Source organism: Hippocampus bargibanti, linkage group LG01, assembly GCF_051943395.1.
Source record: "Hippocampus bargibanti isolate YZ-2025 linkage group LG01, ASM5194339v1, whole genome shotgun sequence".
Lineage (NCBI taxonomy): Eukaryota > Metazoa > Chordata > Actinopteri > Syngnathiformes > Syngnathidae > Hippocampus > Hippocampus bargibanti.
This window is the reverse complement of record NC_142734.1, coordinates 26,669,239-26,691,695: the sequence shown is the minus strand read 5'-3', so window position 1 is coordinate 26,691,695 and position 22,457 is coordinate 26,669,239. Positions and strand designations below refer to the sequence as shown.

The following is a 22,457-nucleotide window of genomic DNA, read 5'->3' as shown; positions in this document are numbered from 1 at the left end:
CTGTCCCTTATAACGGGAGAGAGTGACCCACAATTCAGGAGAGAAGGTATAGACCAGGGGTTGGGAAACGTTTTGACTAAGAGAGCTATCTATGTGTGTGATTCCAACAAAATGTCAGAATGTATTATTTAAACTAAGGTTGTGATAGGGCGGCCTGGTAGTCGAGTGGTTAGCACACCGGCTTCACAGTGCAGAGGTCGCTGGTTCGCGTCCCAGTCCGGCCTCCCTGTGTGGAGTTTGCATGTTCTCCCCGGACCCGCGTGGGTTTACTCCGGGTCCTCCGGTTTCCTCCCACACTCCAAAAACATGGCAGGCAGATTGACCACTCCAAATTGTCCCTAGGTGTGAGTGTGAGAGTGACTGTTGTATGTCTTTGTGTGCCCTGCGATTGGCTGGCAACCAATTCAGGGTGTCCCCCGCCTCGTGCCCGAAGACAGCTGAGATAGGCTCCAGCAACCCCCGCGACCCTAATGAGGAATAAGCGGTACGGAAGATGAGATGAGATGAGATGAGAGAGAAGGTTGTGATAATACTAATAATTAATATAAATGCTTTCCCGTTCCTCGTTATTGGTAAAAATCTGTTTCCTTGAGAGTTTTGAAGGGGCTTAAATGATTTATTATTATTATTATTATTATTATTATTATTATTATTATTTCATGTTGAGGTTAGATAAATTCTGTTTAATAATTGCTTAAACGTGTTTATGTTGAAAGCGTCTGATTGGCTGAAAGAAAGCCGGAAGTGTTTCAGTTGCTGAAAAAAGGTGTTTTCTCATTTGTCATGCGGTTCTGCATGCGATCAAAAAAGTCCACCGCTCCCTTTTGCTCGTTTTTCACGTATAGCTATCAATTTGAAAACGAGAAACCCAACAATTTACAACTCTTTCGTTTGTGAGCACTATTCTGAGAGGACGATTTATCGTCGATTATTCGCTCGTTTTTTTCATCTCACTTCCGGCCTCGCTTCTTTCACGTCCGACTTTGTTTCCCAAGTTTCCTCTCCCCCACGGACCTACGCCCCCTACGGAACCCTCCACGCGCTTTTACGCTGGCCTCGTTCGTGCACGCGCCTGAGAGAGAGAGTGAGCGTCAGCAAATGGGGGTGGGGGGGCGAGAGAAGCCAACACTGGCACACTTGGGCGAGCGAGCGTTTCACCTCACCCACTCCCGCTTTGCATCCTCACCTGCAGTGACCGTCGTGCACGCGCCTTCCGACATCCCCACCTGCACGCGCATATGCACCTTGCGGCAGCCTTCGGCGAGGCGTCGAGCTGCTCCGAGCCGGGATAGCGAGTCCGCGACGCGGCCACACGCCGGACGAGCATGACGGTAAACGTGCGATGTGCTCCGATTCTGCGTGGACGATTTGACCCAAAACAACGAGCCCTTTTTGTGTGTGTACGGGGTCGTACGCGTGAGTGGGCGCGCGCTTACGTGCAGGTCAAAACGACGCTGTCAGCACATTGTGCGAATGGGGCGAGCTCACTGTTGCGGGGTTGTGTGCGTACGCGTGCGCGACATCCAAGGCAGCCAGCGCCGTATGTGTTTTTTTACGGTGTTGCTGTTGAATGTGAGATTGGCGTTGATGCCAAGCTAACCGCAGACAGGACTCGGGGTTTTCCGGACCCCATCGGCTTTTTCCTCTTTGGGGTTTCGGGCGTTACTGTGACGTCACCGTTTGAGAAAATGACATCATAGAATGAGTAAACCATTAACTCCCAGTGAAAACAGTTTTTCTGCGCACGCGGCCAAGCTAACTATAGCCACTGTGGTGGTTAGCCCGTTTGTCGGTTTCACCTATTTCACTTGATAGTTAGAAATGATTGATATGAATGGATCTCGCAAAGCCCCACCGAGGGGGGGGGGGGGGGGGGGGGGGGGGGCAGCAGCGAGATGGATGAATAGCGTACGGAGCATATTTGGTTTGCTGAGCATACACGCACATTCCTTTCATTACACTTTAAACACGGAAAGGCGACCTTTGACCACCACTATGAAAGAGGCTATCGCCGAGTGACAACTACAGTTGTGGACACACACGCACACACACACACACACACACACACACACACACACACACACACACACACACACACACACACACACACACACACACACACACACACAAACACACACGCACACAAACACACAAACCCGAGATGTGGCGTCCACGCCATAAACAAACGAAACTAATGCAAGTCAATGGCTGAACTTGTTTAGGCGATAGCCCACAAAGCGCACAAAGATGTAATATGCCTTTCATTCAGTTATTTGGGGACCTGATACAAAGCAAAAATCCATCCCTTTCCATCTGGTATTTGTAAAAGTTTACTCCTTGTAATGTTCAGGATGTAGGTACCGTATTTCCCAAAAATCATCCAAAAACAAAAGCCTTGATCTTCTTGAAAAGATGACCCTGCACCTTATATGCAGGTGTGCCTTAGATGTGAAGTCATATTGAGCTAAAACAGGTCTCGCAATGACACTCAGCAGCCAGCGACTCCATTCCCCGCCAAACCGGTAAAAGACGTACTGTAGTGCCTGGTGCATGGTGGGATTTATAAAACGGTATTTCATTTCAATCATCTCTTAAATTTACTGTAAGGTGGATTTTTTTCTTGATTTTGCCATTATTTTGCCATTTTTGGCCCAATGATTGGAAATGGAAATGGTTTTTTTGCTTGTTTTTGTATTTAGTGTCACAAAAAACGTTTTTATGTGAATATAGTGAGACCTCAACTTACGAACTTAATTGGTTCCCAGATAGAGTGTGTAAGGCGAAAAGTGTGTATCTCGAAAAAAAAATCCCCATAGGAAACCATTAAAATGGGAATAATCCGTTCCCGGGTTTCCAAAAAATGTACTTTTCAACTAAAGCCTTAAAACTACACACAACATACCTTATTATACGTATAATAAATGTAGTAAGTTATTGTAATGAAAGAAATACACTGAATTGTATCATAAAGTCACTTTATTTACATTTGTGATGGTCATTTATGGCTTGATGGAATGGCGTTGGAGGTCGAAGGTCAAAGGGAATTGCTGTTTGGAAAGAGAGGCGCATTACATGAGGACTGTAATTAAAGAAATAAACTGTGCTGTAAAATAAAGTTTTATTGACATTTTTGATGGTCGTTGATGGCTTATGGAAGGAGAGTCACCTTCCATAAGGACTGTTGGTAACTAAACCTCTGGTGCTGTTCGGTCGTGTGCTTCCGCCGAAGATCACCTCGCCAGCCGTGGTGGGTGTGTATTATGAAAATAGTCCTTATTATGAGGTTTAATTTTCATAAATTTGACGTTTGTAAGACGAAAAGTTTGTAAGTTAAGGTGTTTGTAAGTTGAGGTCTCACTGTATATATTATTGTTATATTTCATTTCAATATCTTCTTAAAATTACTTTGCCAAGTGGCATTTTTTTCTCGATTTCACCATAATTTTCTGTTTTTGGCACAATAATTAAAAATGGAAAATTGGGCTCTTTTTTTGCTTGTTTTTCAAGTTAGCGTCTCAAGAAAAACATAACTCATTTATTTCAGAAAAATTTAAGGCCAAAATATTCCATGACAACCTAGGAACAAAGATTTTAAAGACACGTGGTAATCTCTGAAAATGACTGTTCAAAACTGGGAAAAAAACTTTAAAATTTCACGATTATTGCCCAAAAGTGTCACGGTTTTGCGAGGTGGTGATGGCGGGTTCGGATCCCAAAAAGCAGGCAGGAGGGAGCAGGGGGTTGTTTGACAAATTGTATTAAAATAAAGTCAGCAGGAACAAAATGTAAAACATCAAAATGATCTGAATGGAAAAAATACAAAGTAGCAACAGAAAACCAAGTGTAAAAGTCCGCCAAGGTTAAACAAACCCGTACACAATGCATGCTGCAACCAAGCAGCAAACAAACAATGAATCGGCACCGGATGATCGTGCCCGGTGTCCTTTTAAGTGCCATTGATTATAATGACCAGCACCTGCGAGGCTGCAGGCAGGGCTGACGTCGCCAATCTGATCGGGACGACCAGCACCTGTGAGGTGTAGGCGGGGGCGACAGCGCCCCCCGTTGGTCGTCAACCAGATCATGACAGTACCCCCCCTTCAAGGGGCTGCTTCCAGAAGTCCCAACAGTCTCCCAAAAAGGTCCACTCGCCAGGGAACGGTCGGTGGAGAGGGCAACCGCTGCCTCTCCAGCATACGACGGGCGGCGGCCTGAGGGGAACGGGACTCGGCCTGGGGTGGACGAAGACGCGGCACGGATCGTCGTGGGTGTGAGTGCGATCCCTCTCGCACGTTCACGCGACGGCGCATGGCTCTGCGTGGACGTCGACTGCCAGGCGCAGAATGGCACCCCGTACGGCCGTATGGCACCAGGTCTCGGCCGGACGCCGACGTGAAATGCCCGGCTCCGGGGGAACGAGACGGGTCCAGAGCCGCTCCGGGATCCAGCGGTGAGTGGGGTCTCGGACTGACGTTGACGCGGACGTTGCACGGCTCGTCGTGGATGAGACTCAATTCGTCATGCACGACGACAGCGTGGCTGGACGTGGGCGTGCAATGCCAGTCACCCAGTGTCACCCTGGACGGCCACCTGGAAGGAGGTCTCGGCCGGACGTTTACGTGGACGTTGCGGCTCGTCGAGTGACGCAATTCAAACGCGACGAGGCTTGCGCTAACGTGGACGTAGCATGGTCAGGCACGGGGTGGAAATGAGACGGGTCCGATGTACCTGCGGGATCCGATAGTGGGCCGATTCATTCTGTCACGTTTTTGCGAGGTGGTGATGGCGGGTTCGGATCCCAAAAAGCAGGCAGGAGGGAGCAGGAGGTTGTTTGACAAATTGTATTAAAATAAAGTCAGCAGGAACAAAATGTAAAACATCAAAATGATCTGAATGGAAAAAATACAAAGTAGCAACAGAAAACCAAGTGTAAAAGTCCGCCAAGGTTAAACAAACACGTACACAATGCATGCTGCAACCAAGCAGCAAACAAACAATGAATCGGCACCGGATGATCGTGCCCGGTGTCCTTTTAAGTGCCATTGATTATAATGACCAGCACCTGCGAGGCTGCAGGCAGGGCTGACGTCGCCAATCTGATCGGGACGACCAGCACCTGTGAGGTGTAGGCGGGGGCGACAGCGCCCCCCGTTGGTCGTCAACCAGATCATGACAAAAAGGCTCGTCCTGAGAAAAGCTACTAGTTCCTTACGAAACCTCAGGAAAAATTCTAGTCTCAAGAGAAGGTACCAGCATCATCAGAAGATTTTAGTCCCAAGTATAGTTTCTCACCCCGTGAAGAGCAGGTTAATGGATTTAGTCAGGGAAGACTAGGCTAAAATAATTGTTGCTAACATGAACTGTAAGCCAGAAGAAAAAGAACGATACAGATTGAAATTTTCCCACTAAAAGATGATACATGAATCACCCTGACTAACTTCTTGTTTCAGCTCGGCCGCCATGTCTAAAAACACGGTAAAGAAGCTACACTGGCGCTCCAAGGTAATCGCCGCCGCAAGCTACCGCGGGAACGTCAAGCGTTGTTTTCAATATGGCACCCGTCCACCTGTCCGTCCTCTCTGCGCAGGTGCAGGAGGGCTTCGTGCCACTGGGCGGAAGCTCCGGCGAGCTGGGGTTGGCCGTCGGCGGTGGCGCTGACTATGGCGAGTTTCCTTTTGTGACAGTGGCGCCCGGCGGCGGCGCCAACGTGGGCGACATCATTTTAGAAATCGGTGGCACGCCCGTATTGGGCATGACGTTGGGCGACGTTCGCGGCGTCCTCAACTCCTGTCCTCATCCCATCAGGATCAAAACCGTTTCACCAGGTGACCTGCCTGAATTGTATGTCAGCCATTTTCTAAGAGAGCCAAAAACATGAAACAATGTTTGGAACAATCTTTAACGATACGATTTGAGACTGTTCCGAAAATCAACGCCTGACTTGGACGGGTGGATGGATTGATTGACAGATCACTGGCAAGATCCCACAAAATGGCAGCAAAACCCCCCTTGAACCAAAACAAGCTAGTTAGCTAGCAAGTTTGCTAGCTTGAGACATCGCTAAAATTGGATTTGAAAAAACTGAAATGTGTCAAATTAGGCTAAAATGGTTGTTGCTAAAATGGTTGTTGGTATCAAATTGAAAAAATGGGTTATGGATGGGTAACCCTTGTGTGTTTGTGTGTGTGTGTGTGCGTGTTTAATCCACAGGTGCATCTCTGTGTAAAGACCTACGCCTGTACCTCAGTAAATGTTTCACGCCGACTTCCATGGACAGTCAGTTGCAGCAGCTCATCCGAGAGAACCTTTATCTGCGTGCCGTCCCCTGTACGTCAACGCGCTTGCTCACGCACATATGCGCGCGTTGCCTTGGCGATGACATCGGCGTTTCCATTCCGCAGGTACGACCCGGCAGCCTCGTGACGGAGAGATCGGCGGCGTGGACTATAACTTTGTGTCTATTGAGGAGTTTTTTTCTTTGGAGGAGTCGGGAGCGCTGTTGGAAAGCGGAAAGTTCAAAGGTAACCGCCAAATTTCTCTCGGATGTGTAATTCACATGTTTTTGGCAAAATAAGACAAACCTTTTGGATACTTTGACCACAAAACACACACTAATTTCCAGTGGCCCGTCTATCGTGTTAGCATTAAGCATAAGCAGACATATGATAGGCTCGCTATAAAGAATTTCATTTTTCAATAAAGAGTCTAAACAAAAGAACATTAACAAAAAACACATTTCTTAATGTTACCATGACAACCAAACTCTGCCAAGAATAGCGCTGAACTTCAGTTCATTTACAATAGTTAGGAGGCCTGGGAAGAAATTACTTCATAGCCGAACATCTCCATCCATCCATCCATCCATCCATCCGTCCGTCCGTCCATCATCCATCCATCCATCCATCCATCCGTCCGTCCGTCCGTCCATCCATCCATCCATCCATCCATCCATCCATCCATCCATCCATCCATCTTCTACGATTTATTTGAGGTGATGAGGCAGCAGCGCTGAACAGGGATGTCCGGACTCGTCTCTCCCGAGCCACTTCTTGTAGCTCTTCCTGGGTCATCTTAAGGCGTTCCTGGGTCAGCTGTCAGCTAGTTCTTCTGCTGACACTCTATTCCCAGTGTCGGAATTTCGGTTTGTTTGGCAATTGGCCTACTCGGCAGCCAATGAGAAGCCAGTATCGAATAACACTCTGTCTGGGAACCAATTAAGTTCGTAAGTTGAGGTCTCACTGTACTTCATTTTAAAGTGTGCTTCTGTTATATATTCTGATTATCAATCCTTAATACTTTGCAACAATGGATTTGTTTTCTTTGCGATTAATCATCCCATTGTATTTCAAGTCAAAAATGGGACAGGCAACTTTATGGCTGGGCAGGCAACTTTTCAGAGTTGTCTGCCCTGGTGTCCGGTAACTTTCTGTCATGAGTTTCAGACAGCCACTTTCCCCTTGTTCTGTCTCCAACGAACATGGTACAAATCCACCGCTTTCTCGCAGCCCAGTTATACAAACATTTCTTCTCTCTACCAACATGTCCAGTCGCTCGCCCTTTTACCAGGGGCTCAATCTCCACCAATTGACACCACCGGTGCTATTGCCCCTGACATGCAGGCCGAATTACCCAGTCAGGACACCGGAAAAAATTGACCCAGGAGCAACATCACCTTATCCCTAAACTCATTTCGGCAGGTTGTATCCCTGAGATTGACGTCTCCAAATTATCGTTCAAATTTCCTCACGTTGCCTTCACATAAATGTTAAAGTCACCCACTACAAATGGGATGCTTCCGCTACCTTATTTTTTGCTCTGTCATCCAACCACAGGCAACTATTATGGGACACCCCGCCCAGTCCATATAAGTCCAGAAAGCCCACCTATTACATACCAGGAACATCGAAATCTGCTGAGGAACTTCAGGACCAGGAGCAAATCTCTCAGCAATCTGGAAAAGACCGTAGAAGAAGACAACAGCGAGGAGGACAGCGGCCTGTCTGGTACCTATGCATATGCTTGCACGTGTACCACTCGTTAATTCATGCCACAATCGTACCAACCATACGTACACACCTAACCTGTTGAACTGTCGTTCCATTTTTTGTGTAATCCCCTGCAATGTCACAAGATGGCATCAAATTTTTGGTTTGAGGAAAACTAGTAACCGGTGTGAGGAAAGTAACAGCAAGGAGGGTTGCGTTCAAGAGACATCTGATCCTCCTTTTGTGTTCCAGGAGGGTCCGCTGGCGGCGGCGGGCCTCCGGTGCTGCCAGCCAGTCACTCCTGGGGCGAGTCCTTGGCAAGAAGCGGCGAAGGAACGGAGAACGGTAGAAGAGGGGCGGGAAGAGGAAGAGCTGACGCATGGGAGGTGACGTTCGGCAACGGGGCCGACGCCTTCTTTGTTGAGTGAGTGACATCGCCATCCCAGCATTCGCCAGTGTTTGAAATAACGTCTGCCCGGAGGCCCGGGGCATACAACTTTTACATCGGGCATACAACTTTCAAAACGTCTCAGCCCAGGTGGCGGACAACTTCTTCAAGAAAAAAAACGTTTATTTTATTCCATAAAGCAGAAGCTACAAGCAAATTGCTACAAGCCACGTGGACTCCTCTTACTAAGCGCCTTTCAAAACTTTCAACTACACTTTACAGTCACGGTATAGCACGAAACAGGCTTCTGATTGGCTGCCGCGCCAAGTATGCAAATTACCAAACGAACGTTCGTGTACTTGAGAGTTTTGAAAGGCACTTAGAAAGAGGAGTACATGTGGCTTTTAGCAGACAACGCAACGCAAACATTGCATTGTGCACCATGATGACAAACGACAACTGGTGCAAAATCTTCATCAAGGGATATTTACCATCAATTAAGCAAAGGGGCATTTGTGGTAGGTACTTCCTTAATTAAAAAAACATTTATACTTCGCAACAATGTTGTTTTTTTGCCATTAGTCGTCTTATTGTGTTTCCACTTGTGAAAAATGGGGCAGGCAACTTTATGGCCGGGCAGGCAACTTTTCAGAGTTGTCTGCCCTGGTGTCTGCTAACTTTTTGTCTTGAGTTTTAGACACTGCATACGCTTCGAGGATACAGATACAAATATTAACGACCGACGTATCTGTCAGTCATGTGTCAAAATCCAGACAGGATCTCCGCACTCAAAAGAAAGACGTCGCTTCCTGTTCAGCAGAACGTGAGTCTGTGCAGTTTTTTTTTTTTTAATTTAATTGGCAATAGCAGGATCGGTACAGATCTAATTGCTGTCGGTGGCGAGACGCACTCATCATGGTAAAATGAAGCATCATGAAGCAATGAGGTTTTGCATCCAAAAGCTTCACTTCTGGGCCGAAGCCTTGTGAGGCTTCATTTGTTCTATCATGTGGATAAATAAATATGACAGAGAGAGTGATTAAAATGATATCATGGATTGGATGGGGTCAAAATGTACGGAAAAGGATTGCGGCCAACCAAGAAAAAGAAAATAAAGTTGGCAATATTCTCACTTTTATCTCAGAATTCAGACGTGAAAGTGAGAATCCTCCCTCAGAATTTTGAGATTCAAGTCAGGATTCTGAGAATAAAGTCAGAATTCTGACTATAAAGTCCATAAAGCAGTCTTGGGGTTCGACGGAACTTCTATTGGGCAAAGCTTCAAATTCTCAGTTTTATAATAATAATAATAATAATAATAATAATAATAATACATTTCATTTGTAAGCGCCTTTCAAAACTCTCAAGGTCACTTTACAGTCACAGATTAATTTTTTTATGTGGGTGAACAGCGGCAGCCATACGCGCCTGCGTTCACTCAACCCGGAAGTCACTCAAATAGATAAAAAGCTAGCTATCTTGCTAATAGATAGCCAATAGATAGCCAGCTAGACAGCTAGCTAGCCGGCCAGATAGCTATATAACTAATAGATAGCCAGCTAAGGAGCTAGCTAGATAGCCAGCCAAGTAGATAAAACTGTCAAACCCCTGAGACTGCTTCATCGAACCCCTACGGTTTGTTCGAACCAGTTTAAGAACCATTGATAAATCTTCATCAACTGATTCACTCCCAGGGCTGAATGAAGGGCCCATCACTGATCACACCACACCTGCCTTACACGGTTATCCCACTTGATGGCGCACTTGCGCGTTCTCAGTTCCAGAGTTCACCGATCAGCCACGTCAGCTGGAGGGTTTTTCGGTGCACACGCGTCTCTCCAAAGGCCCTCGAGGCTTCGGCTTCAACATCGTCGGAGGGAGTCGGGCACGGGAGTTCCTGCAGGTGTACAGCGTCACCCCCGGAGGGCCCCCGGCTCTTCATCAAGGTACTTGCGTCACTCGGGCCGCGTTGCGGGAGCTGTCAATCATCCTGACGATCACCTGACTAAGAGCTGTGACTTGTTCTCAACGTTTTTTTTTTCACCTTCTCCACGCGTACACGCGAACATCAGCCGACATCCTGGTGTACATCAACGACACGTGCGTGCTAGGCCGTTCACACAAAGAAGTGGTGGAGATGCTGAAATCCGTTCCCATGGGCCAGAGCGTGGAGGTGGTCCTGCGGAGGGGCTACCCAATGCTCTACAACCCGGACGGCTGTCCCAAGCACACGCTGGACACGGTACGTCGGCCGCTGACCGTCGTTTGTCCTCTTGTTACGTCATTATCGGCACATGTTGTTACAAATGTAGAGAGAGGTGGAAGTCGGTAACAAGTCGGAGGTCTTAATGTTTCACGCAGTTCAGGTGGAGTCCCACCAAAATTTGACTTGAATTCAATTGATCAAGTTTTGCTCCGTCTTTAGCATCACTTGCTACACCGTTAGCACATTTGCTATCTCGTTCTGGTGGCGGTGATGCAACTTGTCACATTTGGTAGCCCGTTTTTGCCACTTTTTAATCATGTTCTAATCATGTCGTCAAAGTGACCAGGTCTATTCAGGCCTATTTGACTTTCTTGATGGCGTCAAAACGAGTAATTGTAAAGGTCATTATGTTTTGCCTGTTGAGTTTTTGTTTTGTTTTTGTTTTTTGTTAATTCATTCAAACCTGGGTTTTCGACCATAATCCGTTCCAGAAAATTCTTTGAAGACTGATTTTGCTGAAAACCGAAACAGTTCCCATTATAATGAATGTAATAAAGGTCTGATTTTTGTAATTGAACAATACAAACACGCCAACTCACAATGGAACACTACACGAGCATAACGTCCCATTTGCGGAGAGCTCAGCCTAACACATCTGCTTTTGATTCAAAAAAATATTTATTCAACAGTACAGATGCATTGGTCACAATGAGACGCTAAACGAGGAAGTGATGTATGAGGAAGCGGAGGGGAGTCGAGTGGTGCATTCAGGTGCACTCAGTTTGGTCAAGAACCCATTTTCGGTTGTAAACTCAGGTATGCAAAAAAACAAATTTTTGGTCCAAAACTGAATTGAACCGAGATGTTCGAAAACTCAGGTTAGACTGTATAGACTATGTTTGACGTTTGCATTTTTCCAGAACGCAGATAAAAAAAAATAGTCTCCGGTGTCACTCCCTTTTTCATGCGTCTGTGTAAGCTCTCAGTCGTACAGGAGTGGTCCATCGATGAGAAGGTTTCTTCAGCCGTCATCTGTACAAAAGTGAAGGTTTCGGACGTTTCGCCTCCTATCCAAGAGGCTTCGTCAGCGAACTAAAGTCTGACTGGTCGTATCGGCCCCATATACATAACCCTAATGTCCAGACCTGGTGGCGCCGGACACAGCTATGATAGGTCCCTACTCTCAGGTTGGGGGGGGGCGCGAGACCCCCCCCTGTGGCCCCACTGATTGTTCCTACATTCCTGACTAACGATTGGCCTATTACCCCCACTCCCCCCGGTATCACCTCATCAGCATAACGACCCTCATCAGCATTGCGAAAGTTGCCTAACCTGTTTTGCCTGAGCAGGCTATTGTATGAACGATCCAAATTGAACCTCACACCACCAGACCGGTTTAATGAAGGATTTTGTTTTTTCATGATCTATAAAGCCGTCACCTCTCATTAGCTTGGTCTGCCATTTCGTTCTCATCATCAAAACTCAAAATATTCTCATCACTCGCTTGCTCGCTATGACTCTTTCCAACGATTTTTACGTCGTGACCGTGTGTACATGAACTTCTCCCATCAGCCGCCGACCCCCCCAGAAAAGCACCAACGCGGACCCCTCACATACAGCCACGCGCAAGACGCCCCCGGCGGCGGGTCAGGTCAGCAGAGCTCACAAACATTTTTAGTTGAATTTGAGAGATATATATCGACGGAGAAGTTGTATGTCTTGATGTTCTTCCAGGACTTTGCCAAGGCTATTCAGTTGAGCCATTGAGCAATGGTATGTCAGCTCCGTCAACCCCCACCTCAACCCCCACTTCCTCTGAACCCCCCGGTGAGAGAACCTCAACCAGTCGTAGCAACTCTGACGGGGGCATTCATAGGTGAGCTCGTGTTAGCATCATTGAGTTTGTTTCACAGGGTTTCCTAAACCTCAAGGACACTTTCCAGGGCGCTCGTGGACAGGTTCCCGCCCCCACCAACTCCGGCGCACAGTCGTGCCTCACCAGAAGAACAATAGTGGATGTGGTGGATGTGCTAGGCTAGCATATAATCTGTGATGATCATCAACATTGATGAAGCAATTGCAATTTTACAATTGCACTCTTATATGCTACACACGTGTATAATTGATGCTATCAGCGCATAATTTATTCTTATTATTGTTATTATTATTCGTGGTAGTAGTTGTTGTGCTTCCATTCGAAACCTGCTTGGACTCCGGTTCTTTGTACAAATGGTTAATTCTTTAATGTGATTTCACTTGCATCATGAATCACCAACGACACCACCGTAGAACTACAAACATGTATAAAAATATAGCTATTATTTACACATAAACATTTGGACTTTACATCAATGAAATAAAACGTATGCAATGCAGTGAGACCTCAACTTACGAACTTAATTGGTTCCCAGACAGAGTGTGGAAGGCGAAAAGTGTGTATCTCCAAAAAAAAAATCCTATAGGAAACCATTAAAATGGGAATAATCCGTTCCCGGGTTTCCATAAAATATACTTTTCAACTAAATAAGCCTAAAAACTACACACAACATACCTTATTCTGTGTATAATAAATGGCTGTTGTATTGTAATGAAAGAAATACACTGCATTGTATCATAAAGTCACTTTATTTACATTTGTGATGGTCATTTATGGCTTGATGGAATGGCGTTGGAGGTCGAAGGTCAAAGGGAATTGCTGTTTGATGGCTTATGGAAGGAGAGTCACCTTCCATAAGGACTGTTGGTAACTTAACCTCTGGTGCTGTTTGGTCGTGTGCTTCCGCTGAAGATCACTCCGCCAGCCGTGGTGGGTGTGTATTATGAAAATAGTGCTTATTACAAGGTTTAATTTAAGTAAGACGAAAAGTTTGTAAGATAAGGTGTTTGTAAGTTGAGGTCTCACTGTAAAATCGTACAAACCACTTTGCCCGCTTTCTGCTCCGAAATGGAAGATTTGATCTTCGTCTTTTTTATCTTTTCCTTGCTACACAGTACAGCAATAAAGCTTGTCCATTCTCACCGTCTTCTAAGTAAAATGAAACTAAAGTAAAGAAGTATCGAAAGTAAAACGTAAAACCTGTATCGGAAGTGACAACAACCCAACTTAATGAATGTCAAGAAAATAAAGCACAGCCGTGATAGCAGTTATAGACAAATGTATCAACAGCATTTACAGTAGTAGTAGTTGTAGTAGTGGTAGTAGTATTGTTATTGTTGTTATGAGTATTATTATTATGAGTATTGTTCTGATTAATAGCGCAGGCCCTCTTGAATAAACGTCAACCAAAGTTGCGACGTGTGGAGGTTCTACGACAGGGGTGTCCAAAGTCGATCCTCGAGGGCCGCCGTCCTGCCTGTTTTCCAGCTCTCCCAGGAACAACACACCTGATTCAAATGATCAGCTCATCAGCCAGCTCTGAAGCATCATCAAAATGGTCCTAATGAATCAGGTGTGTTGCTCCTGGGGGAGCTGGAAGATAGGCAGGACGGCGGCCCTCGAGGACCGACTTTGGACACCCCTGTTCTACGACATATGTGTCCAAGTTAAGTCATGTCCAAGTGCAAGTCATTCATTTGTTGTGTGCTCGAGATGTAATATGTGGCGGGGATGAAGCATTCTAATGGCTTCCCCAAATTCATAACGGCCCCCAGTGAGGAAACCGTCACTACAATCTGGCCCGCCGTAAAAAAATGACCCTTGCTTTACGATAAGGACGTCACGCCAATTTGGCTCTTCGTAAGAAATTATTCAGCACAGCACTGATCCTGGTGCCAAACGACCACCAGTTTTAACGACATTAAAAAAAAATATGACACCTGAGAATAATGGCCGATGGGCCGAAACGGGCCAGGGGTTATCAATTAGACACATCCGGTTCAAGTATTGAAAAAGTGGGAGACCACTGCGGTTGAAAAGGCCGTGAATCGCTAACCTCGCTAACCGCTAACCTGGCTTGTGGACAGGTCGCCGGCGACCGGCTACAACAGCGACACCCTTGCCACGCGCTCAACCTCGCCCCCCCTCCTCCAGCGTCAGAGCTCCAAGTCATCCGAGAGTGACTTGTCCACATCAACGTTCCCCATGGCCCCGCCGTCCAAACTGCTGGGGTCCTCGCCCCCGGGCAGCTCCACACAGCGTCCTCTCATAACGCAGACCCGCTTACCTCACACGCCGCCCCGTGAGCCCCCCCCATGCGGCTTCAACGGGTGTCCGGCCAATCACCAAGCGCTCCCCCGGCGCCCGCCCGGCACCACGGGGCCCCCCCCTGCCGGCGAGCTGGTGCCGGTGGCCCTGGAGCGCCGGGAGGGCGGCGGCCTGGGTTTCAGCGTCGCAGCGGGGGGGCCGGGGGGTCAGCTGGCCGTGGTCAGGAGGGTCTGGGACCGCAGGCAGTGCCCCGCCTTGCAATCGGGGGACGCCGTGGTTAAGATCAACGGCGCCGACGTTCAGAACCTTAACTTCTCTCAGGTCAGAACGCTTTCCGTACTGTTGTTACCCCGTCGACATCTTAAGGATTCATGGCACCTATCCCCCCCCCCCCCGCCCCCAATCCCCCCTCCAGGTCCAGAAGGTTCTGCAGGATCACTCGAAGCAGGGGAAGGTGGTTCTGCTAGTTCGCAGACAAGGTAACCCGCCAATCGCAATTATTGATGATTGACACCTGTTTCAACGTTTTCATCTCGCCTCCTCAGCTCCCGCCTCCGCACCGGCGGTCACGCCCAATTTGTACAAGCCCCTCCCCTTCCTGCATGGTCTCGCCAGCCCCCCGTCGACCTCCACCGAATTGCCTTCCCCGTCTTCGCACGCCTCGGTCGGTGGCGTACCCCCCCTCAGCCAGGCAGGCTTGGCGACGGAGGCCCCGCTGGAGGGGCACTTCTCAGTAGCAGGTAACTTGGGGGTTGACCTCCATTTTCTGTCAATTATACCCAATTTTCATTTTAGTTTATTTTCTCTCTGCCTTTTGCTCGACTTTGTGGTGGTAGTATTGGTGTGTGTGTCTGTGTGTGTGTGTGTTTGTGTGTGTGTGTGTGTGTGTGTGTGTGTGTGTGTGTGTGTGTGTGTGTGTGTGTGTGTGTGTGTGTGTGTGTGTGTGTGTGTGTGTGTGTGTGTGTGTGTGTGTGTGTGTGTAAAAAATCTTCCACTGCCTCTTCTACGACATGCGTATTTTACCTAAAGGGGAGGAAAAAAAACAGGAAACTAAATAAAAGAAAAGTCGTCTCCTCTTAGAGCGGCTCGCTGTGTGGAGCCGGCTCCCGTTGTTCACCCCCAAAGAGCCTGATCGTTCGCGAATGACACATCATTCCTGGTTTCGCAGGGAGCCCGCCCAGCCAGATGCCCAACGGGCCCCCACTCACCTCAGGCCTCATCCAGAGCACCAGCTTCCTGGACTCAGTTCCCGTAACCTTGACCTTAGAGCCACGCGACCTCCAGGGGGTGGAGGAAAGCTCGGTAGGGGCCATGAAAGGAGCCGCTACCAAGGACACCAGGGAGGAAAAGAAGGTGGACGTGGAGCTGACGAGGCGCCCCGGTGAAGGCTTCGGTTTTGTCATCTCGTCCCAAGAAGTTGACCGTGGTGGTAAGTCGCCTCTTTTTACTTCCATTTTCAGATTTGCTTGATCCATATCACACATGTTCACGAAACAAAATGACTTTTTTGCAATTGAAATAAAACAATTGCAAAAAAGTGTCTATTTATTTAATTATTTATTTACATGTGTATGTATTTGTTTATTTATTTGTTTGCTTAGTTATGTATTTGTTTATTATTGAATTTCTTTCTCTCTTTATTCATTTGGATTTCTTTTTTGTTTGTTTGTTTTTATATTATTATATTTAGTTCTATATTAATTTGTATATTAAATTATTTTTGTTTTTATTAATTAAATTATGTATTTATTCGTTTGTTCATTTGGTTTCATTTATTTGTTTATTAATTTTTATGTTATTTTTACAGTTTTTTTTACAGTTACATTTACAGTTAATTTAAAATTTTTACATTTTTATATCTTCATATCTTTATATCTTTGTATTTTTATATTTTATATTTGTATATTTTTATATTTTTATATTTTTATATTTGTATATTTATATATTTGTATATTTGTTTGTTTTTGGGTATGATGTCCGAGCATGACAGTCACACGCTGGCGACTGAGCAAACCAAATTACCCGCAGCACTGATTGGACAGGCATGTCATGTGATCATCACCAGCCATGGCCAATGAATGAATAATAATAATGCTTATTTGTGAGTGCCTTTCAGAGCTCTCAAGGACACTTTACAATCACAAATCAGGGACATAAATGAATTCACAGATAATAATATGTAAATAAAAAAAACAAGAGATAAAACTATTATATCGAGAATGCAATTTTAAATAGGTGGGTTTTGAGATGGAATTTGAAGGTGGGAATATAATTGACGTGTTGAGTCAGGTGTGTCTTAACCTTCATGTCAGAAGCCCTGTTGAATTTGGGGGGGGGGATATGTTTGAAAGTAAACGCTGTTGAGCTTTGACAGCTATTTTTTATGACTGAAATGCACAAGGTGCTCTTGCACGGGTCTTGGTTTCCCCGCGGGTGATCTCACTTAGTTGCGTGCTAGCTGCTACGCTATCGTTGAGTCTCAAGCGAAGGGGATTTATTTGCGATGAATAATTTAAGTGCCCAAGACAGTTGTTTTTGCAAGATGGACGGGTTCGTGTTTGCGTGCAGGCAAGAAGTTGACGATCCAACACCACCCTCTCACTTTGATGTGCTTTGCCGCCATCTTGTGGCATCCGCACCTCCATTTTTTCCCGTAGGTGAGGTTGATCCATTCTTCCTGTGTGCGTGTGCGTGTGCGTGTGTGTGTGTGTGTGTGTGTGTGTGTGTGCGTGTGCGTGTGAGTGTGAGTGTGAGTGTGAGTGAGAGAGAATTATGTGGTTTGTGCCGAGTTTGGTTTGAGTTTCGGGGGGCGTTCCCTCACCGATGATTGAGCGATTAAGCATACACACACACACACACTGACAGGCACTCAGTTTGTGTGTCGGTCCCTCCCACCGGTCCAGGCTCAGCCCCATCGGCGAGCTGCTTCGCCTCAGCTGAAATGCTTGCCTGCTTTCTGAGATTCAACACACACACACACACGCACACACATTCGGACACACACATGCATCAAAAGGTTCTGGTTCATCATGTTGGATCGACTGCAGGCCGTTCTCAAAAGGGTCAAAGATTCCAAATGTAAGTGATTGTGCGTGCGTGTGTGTGTGTGTGCGTGTGTGTGTTGTCAACCATTTTAACAGAACCCGGTTGGTACTTGAAACTGATGCACATCTTACTCTCAGTTGTGAGTTTTGTGTTTGGAATGTGTATTCCGGCCCTGGTGTGTGGAATTTGCGTGATTTTACCTTTGAGTGGTCCAACATGACAACCATGCTGTTGTTTGTCCAGATGTGTCCTGACGTTGTTACCATCAATATTGACTTTTTACCTGCTACTGATTGGAACGAGCAAGGTGCAGGTGCAGGCTGGGCCGACAGCGCCACCCGTTGGTCGCCAACCAGATCGTGACAGACACCTAGGCCTTGAGTCGTGCTATGTCTGAATTAATCCAACCCTGAATAACTATTTGATGACTATACAACCTTGACTGCAGTTACAGCTGCGACTGCGACTCATCTAGAAAGTGTGGTGTGATTTACTACAAGTCCACTAGAGGGTAGCATTAGCCAGGAAATAACTTCATGTTAGCCTGGGAATAATAATGTCATTAAACTGTTGGAGTTTTTACGATGAAGGTGTGGATTCATAATATGGGGTCTGAAGTCGTCCTTTCACACCAGAGAGAAGATTGAACCAACAGCATGGTAAAGCATCAATAATAGCCTCATAAAATTGCAATAAGATTTGCTGTTTTTGCTTGCTTCAGAACTAACCGGCCTTTCTTTAGAACGTCCATCTTTTCTTGAAAAGTCTGTCTTGAAAATGGCTTGATCAGGAAATATGCAACCAAATTTATTTCTTCTTTCGCCATTGTGGGCTGACACAACGCCTATTACATCAACACAAAAATATATTTGCTTATGTAGCTCGCTACAGATACAGTGTGTTAGCTCTGGCCAGTATGCTCTTGGCATTAGTGGTAGTGATAAGAGTAGCTTTCTCTGACTTTCACCAGCGCCTGCAACAAGGCCTTAGCGGCGCAGGCTCGAAATCAGATTTGTTCAAGCAACAGTTTGATCGACGCTTATTTGATGCGCCAGGGCCCGCAGAACTGATGGTGAAGGCGTCCAGGTCGATTTGTGACCCTGGTGAAATGTTATTGGTTCAATGCTTCTACATGTAAATGCACATCTGGAAGGGGAAGGAAAAGCAATGAAAGAAAGCTGACAAGACAAGTTGGAATTACAGTCAAAGCGGGGTTTTCAAACGTGTCGGTTCTCGACCAATTGGGGTTTCGACCAAAAATGTCTTTTTTTAAGCCTTAGTTTACAACCGAAAATGGGTTCTGGACTAAACTGAGCACACCTGAATGCACCACTCGGCTTCCCTCCGCTTCCTTATACAGTGATATCTCGGCTTACGAACGCTTTAGCTAACGAACTTTTCACCTTACGAACGTTAAATTCGTGACAATATAATCTTGGCATACAAACTATTTTTCGGGAAACACACGGAGCGCCAGGCCGGTTCTTGGAGCTCCTAAAATGGCAGCCGGCTTTTTTCCCTCTATTCCCCACCCCCAGTCTTCATTTAAAGCCGCACGTGATTGGTCAAGCTCAGTTGTAGATGAGGGAGGGGACACACGCAGCAGTGAGCAGGGGGAGGGGTTACAGAAATAGAAACACACACATGAAAGGGAGACGATAGAGCTTGAAACAAAAAAAAAACAAAAGTGAAAAAAAAACTAAAGTGAAATGGTGAGAAAATAGATAGAAAACACAGTCAAATTTGGAATTATTTCAACTTTATTGATAGTTCAAAGGCAGTGTAGACTCCAAGATTAAAATATCCCGTCAATCAGGCTCCATAAATAACCCGCACAACCTAACTGTACAATTTGAAGAGAACATACAGTGAGACCTCAACTTACGAACACCTTATAATACGAACTTTTCATCATACGAATGTCAAATTTATGAAAATTAAGCCTCATAATAAGAACTATTTTCATCTTACACACTTTGGCGGAAGTGTGTATACATCAATACATAATCTTCTGCGGAAGAACACCAAAGCACACGACCTTCGGTTCTGGCGGAGTGATCTTCGGCAACCGAACAGCGCTCCAGCCAGCGCTCATTTCCACACCCCCTCTCATTGAATGCACACGTCGATCGCCTCCTTGCAGCTTTTTGCTTAGAATTTTACGATTATGGCTCTGAAAAAAAAACAACCACAGGCTCGTGTTCAGCCCAAGAAGAAACAAAATAAAATCACCGTCGCTGAGAAGGAGATAATTGAAAAACACGAACGAGGTGTGCGTTTGTGTGATTTAGCGGTAGAGCGCGGCTATGCTAAGTCCACCATCGCTACCATCCTTCGCAACAAAGAAGCCATCAAAGGTGCGTCTGTTGCAAAAGGTGTTTCCGTGCTCTCAAAGCGACGGTCTCGGGCAATCAAAGAAGTTGAAAAACCTCTTTTAATTTGGATTAACGAAAAGCAGCTATCCGGCGACAGCGTGAGCAAAGCTATTTTACGTGAGAAAGCACGGCTAATTCACGCCGATATCGCCATGCGGCAACCTGGAAGTTTCGGCAACGATTGAGGATTTTAAAGCCAGCACTGGATGAGAACTTTAAGCGCCGTACTGGGATTCACTGCGTCACTCGTCATGGTGAAGCAGCCAGTTCTGACCATAAAGCTGCTGAAGCCTACAAGGCATCATTCCTCGAACTGGTGAATGAAGAAGTCTACGTTCCTCAGCAGGTATTTAATGCGGATGAGACCGGACTTTTCTGGAAGAAGATGCCTAACCGGACTTTTCATTACTCAGGAAGAGACGTCTGTCCCTGGGCATGAACCAATGAAAGATAGGCTAACCCTCCTGTTTTGTGCTAATGCCAGTGGTGACTGTAAGATAAAACCAATGTTAGTTTATCATTCAGAAACCCCAAGAGCCTTCAAAAGAAACCAGGTGATTAAATCTAAGCTTCCTGTCATGTGGAAGTCCAACAACAAAGCTTGGGTAACTTGTCTCCTGTTTATGGACTGGATGCATGATGTTTTCGCTCCTTCAGTGAGGAAATATCTCGAGGAGAAAGGCCTCCCTCTCAAGTGTCTTCTTCTCCATTGCCCAGCGCATCCACCAAATTTGGAGGAGGAACTTCACGGTGCTCTTAATTTCATTCGGGTAAAATTCCTCCCTCCCAACACAACCCCTCTCCTGTCGCCCATGGACCAGCAAGTGATTACAAGCTTCAAGAAGCTTTAGACAAAGGCTTTATTTACCAGATGCTTTCAAGTCACAAATGACACAGAACTATCCCTGAGGGATTATTGGAGAGACCATTTCAACGTGTTCCATTGTGTTCAGCTGGTAGAAACGGCTTGGCAGGATGTTACACTCCGATTATTGAAAGCGGCTTGGAAGAATTTGTGGCCTGCATGCATCCTTGGGAGGGATTTTGAAACATTTGATCCTCATGACGCTGTTGTTTTGGACGAAATTGTTTCCCTTGGACAGAACATGGGACTCGATGCGGATGACATTGAGGAGCTTGTTGCTGGCCATAATGAGGTGCTCAACACGGAGGATTTGATTACCCTTCACGAGGACAAGCAGCAACAAGCCATCCAGGAGTTGTCATCTGAGGATGAGGAGATTGCTGCAGCATCTAGTGAGCGCATCAAAGAAATATTGGCAAAGTGGATGGAATTGCAGGCTTTTATCGAACAGTTCCATCAAGAAAAGACTGTGGCTATGAGAGTCATCAGCTTGATACTGTGATGCCTCACTTTCATAAGACCTTACAGGTCTGAAAGCAACAGGTGTCAATTAAGAGGTTTTTAATCAGCAAAAAGGATGAGGAGTCTCCAAAGAAGCAAAGAGAAGCCACACCAGAGGTTAAGTTACCAACAGTCCTTATGGAAGGTGACTCTCCTTCCATAAGCCATCAACGACCATAAAAAGGTAAATAAAACTTTATTTTACAGCACAGTTTATTTCTTTAATTACAGTCCTCGTGTAATGTGCCTCTCTTTCCAAACAGCAAGTCCCTTTGACCTTCGACCTCCAACGCCATTCCATCAAGTCATCAATGACCATCACAAATGTAAATAAAGTGACTTTATTATAAAGTGCAGTGTATTTCTTTCATTACAATACAATAGCACATTTATTATACATAGAATAAGGTATGTTGTGTGTAGTTTTAAGGCTTATTTAGTTGAAAAGTATATTTTATGGAAACCCGGGAACGGATTATTCCCATTTTAATGGTTTCCTATGGGAATTTTTTTTGAGATACACACTTTTTACCTTACACACTCTGTCTGGGAACCAATTAAATTCGTAAGTTGAGGTCTCACTGTACAAGCAAGGGAACCAGCTATTAATGAAGTTTCTAGTGTGTCTGCCTGCATCTGTTGCTTTTGCAATATCACTACTTATAAGATGTACAACCCAGTAAAAATGACTTAGTGTCCCAAAACTACTTCAAAATGACCCCGGAAATGGCGAGTTTCAGAAGGTCCCGCCGCCTTGTTCGTGATGTCACGCCAGGACGTCTTGCCTAGCCCTAGAATCAAAACAATGGCTTCAGATTCGGAGAAGATGCTTTCTTGTTACTCATCCAGTTATGAATATGATTCAAATAGTTCTGAAGAGGAAAGCGTAAATGTTTGCAATCGATTAAAGAAGTCCTTCCGTCTCATTTTGAGGCGTCTGGACTCCAA

At 45.9% G+C, this 22,457-nt stretch overlaps 1 protein-coding gene across 2 annotated transcripts in view; it reads left to right on the top strand.

Annotated features, from left to right (window-relative positions):
• Positions 1-1,189: 1,189 nt before the first annotated feature.
• Positions 1,190-22,457, top strand: part of magixa (MAGI family member, X-linked a) — a 32,091-nt gene continuing 10,823 nt past the window's right edge. For both annotated transcript variants that reach the window (XM_089006083.1, XM_089006092.1), the window contains exons 1-16: positions 1,190-1,331; positions 5,451-5,502; positions 5,588-5,825; positions 6,211-6,327; positions 6,402-6,521; positions 7,833-8,003; positions 8,238-8,409; positions 9,129-9,196; positions 10,152-10,319; positions 10,446-10,615; positions 12,152-12,230; positions 12,314-12,455; positions 14,543-15,044; positions 15,139-15,202; positions 15,269-15,463; positions 15,892-16,152. In XM_089006083.1, the coding sequence (XP_088862209.1) occupies positions 5,461-5,502; positions 5,588-5,825; positions 6,211-6,327; positions 6,402-6,521; positions 7,833-8,003; positions 8,238-8,409; positions 9,129-9,196; positions 10,152-10,319; positions 10,446-10,615; positions 12,152-12,230; positions 12,314-12,455; positions 14,543-15,044; positions 15,139-15,202; positions 15,269-15,463; positions 15,892-16,152 (2,509 nt within the window). In that variant the 5' untranslated portion in view covers positions 1,190-1,331; positions 5,451-5,460. The remainder of the gene's footprint in view (positions 1,332-5,450; positions 5,503-5,587; positions 5,826-6,210; positions 6,328-6,401; positions 6,522-7,832; positions 8,004-8,237; positions 8,410-9,128; positions 9,197-10,151; positions 10,320-10,445; positions 10,616-12,151; positions 12,231-12,313; positions 12,456-14,542; positions 15,045-15,138; positions 15,203-15,268; positions 15,464-15,891; positions 16,153-22,457) is intronic.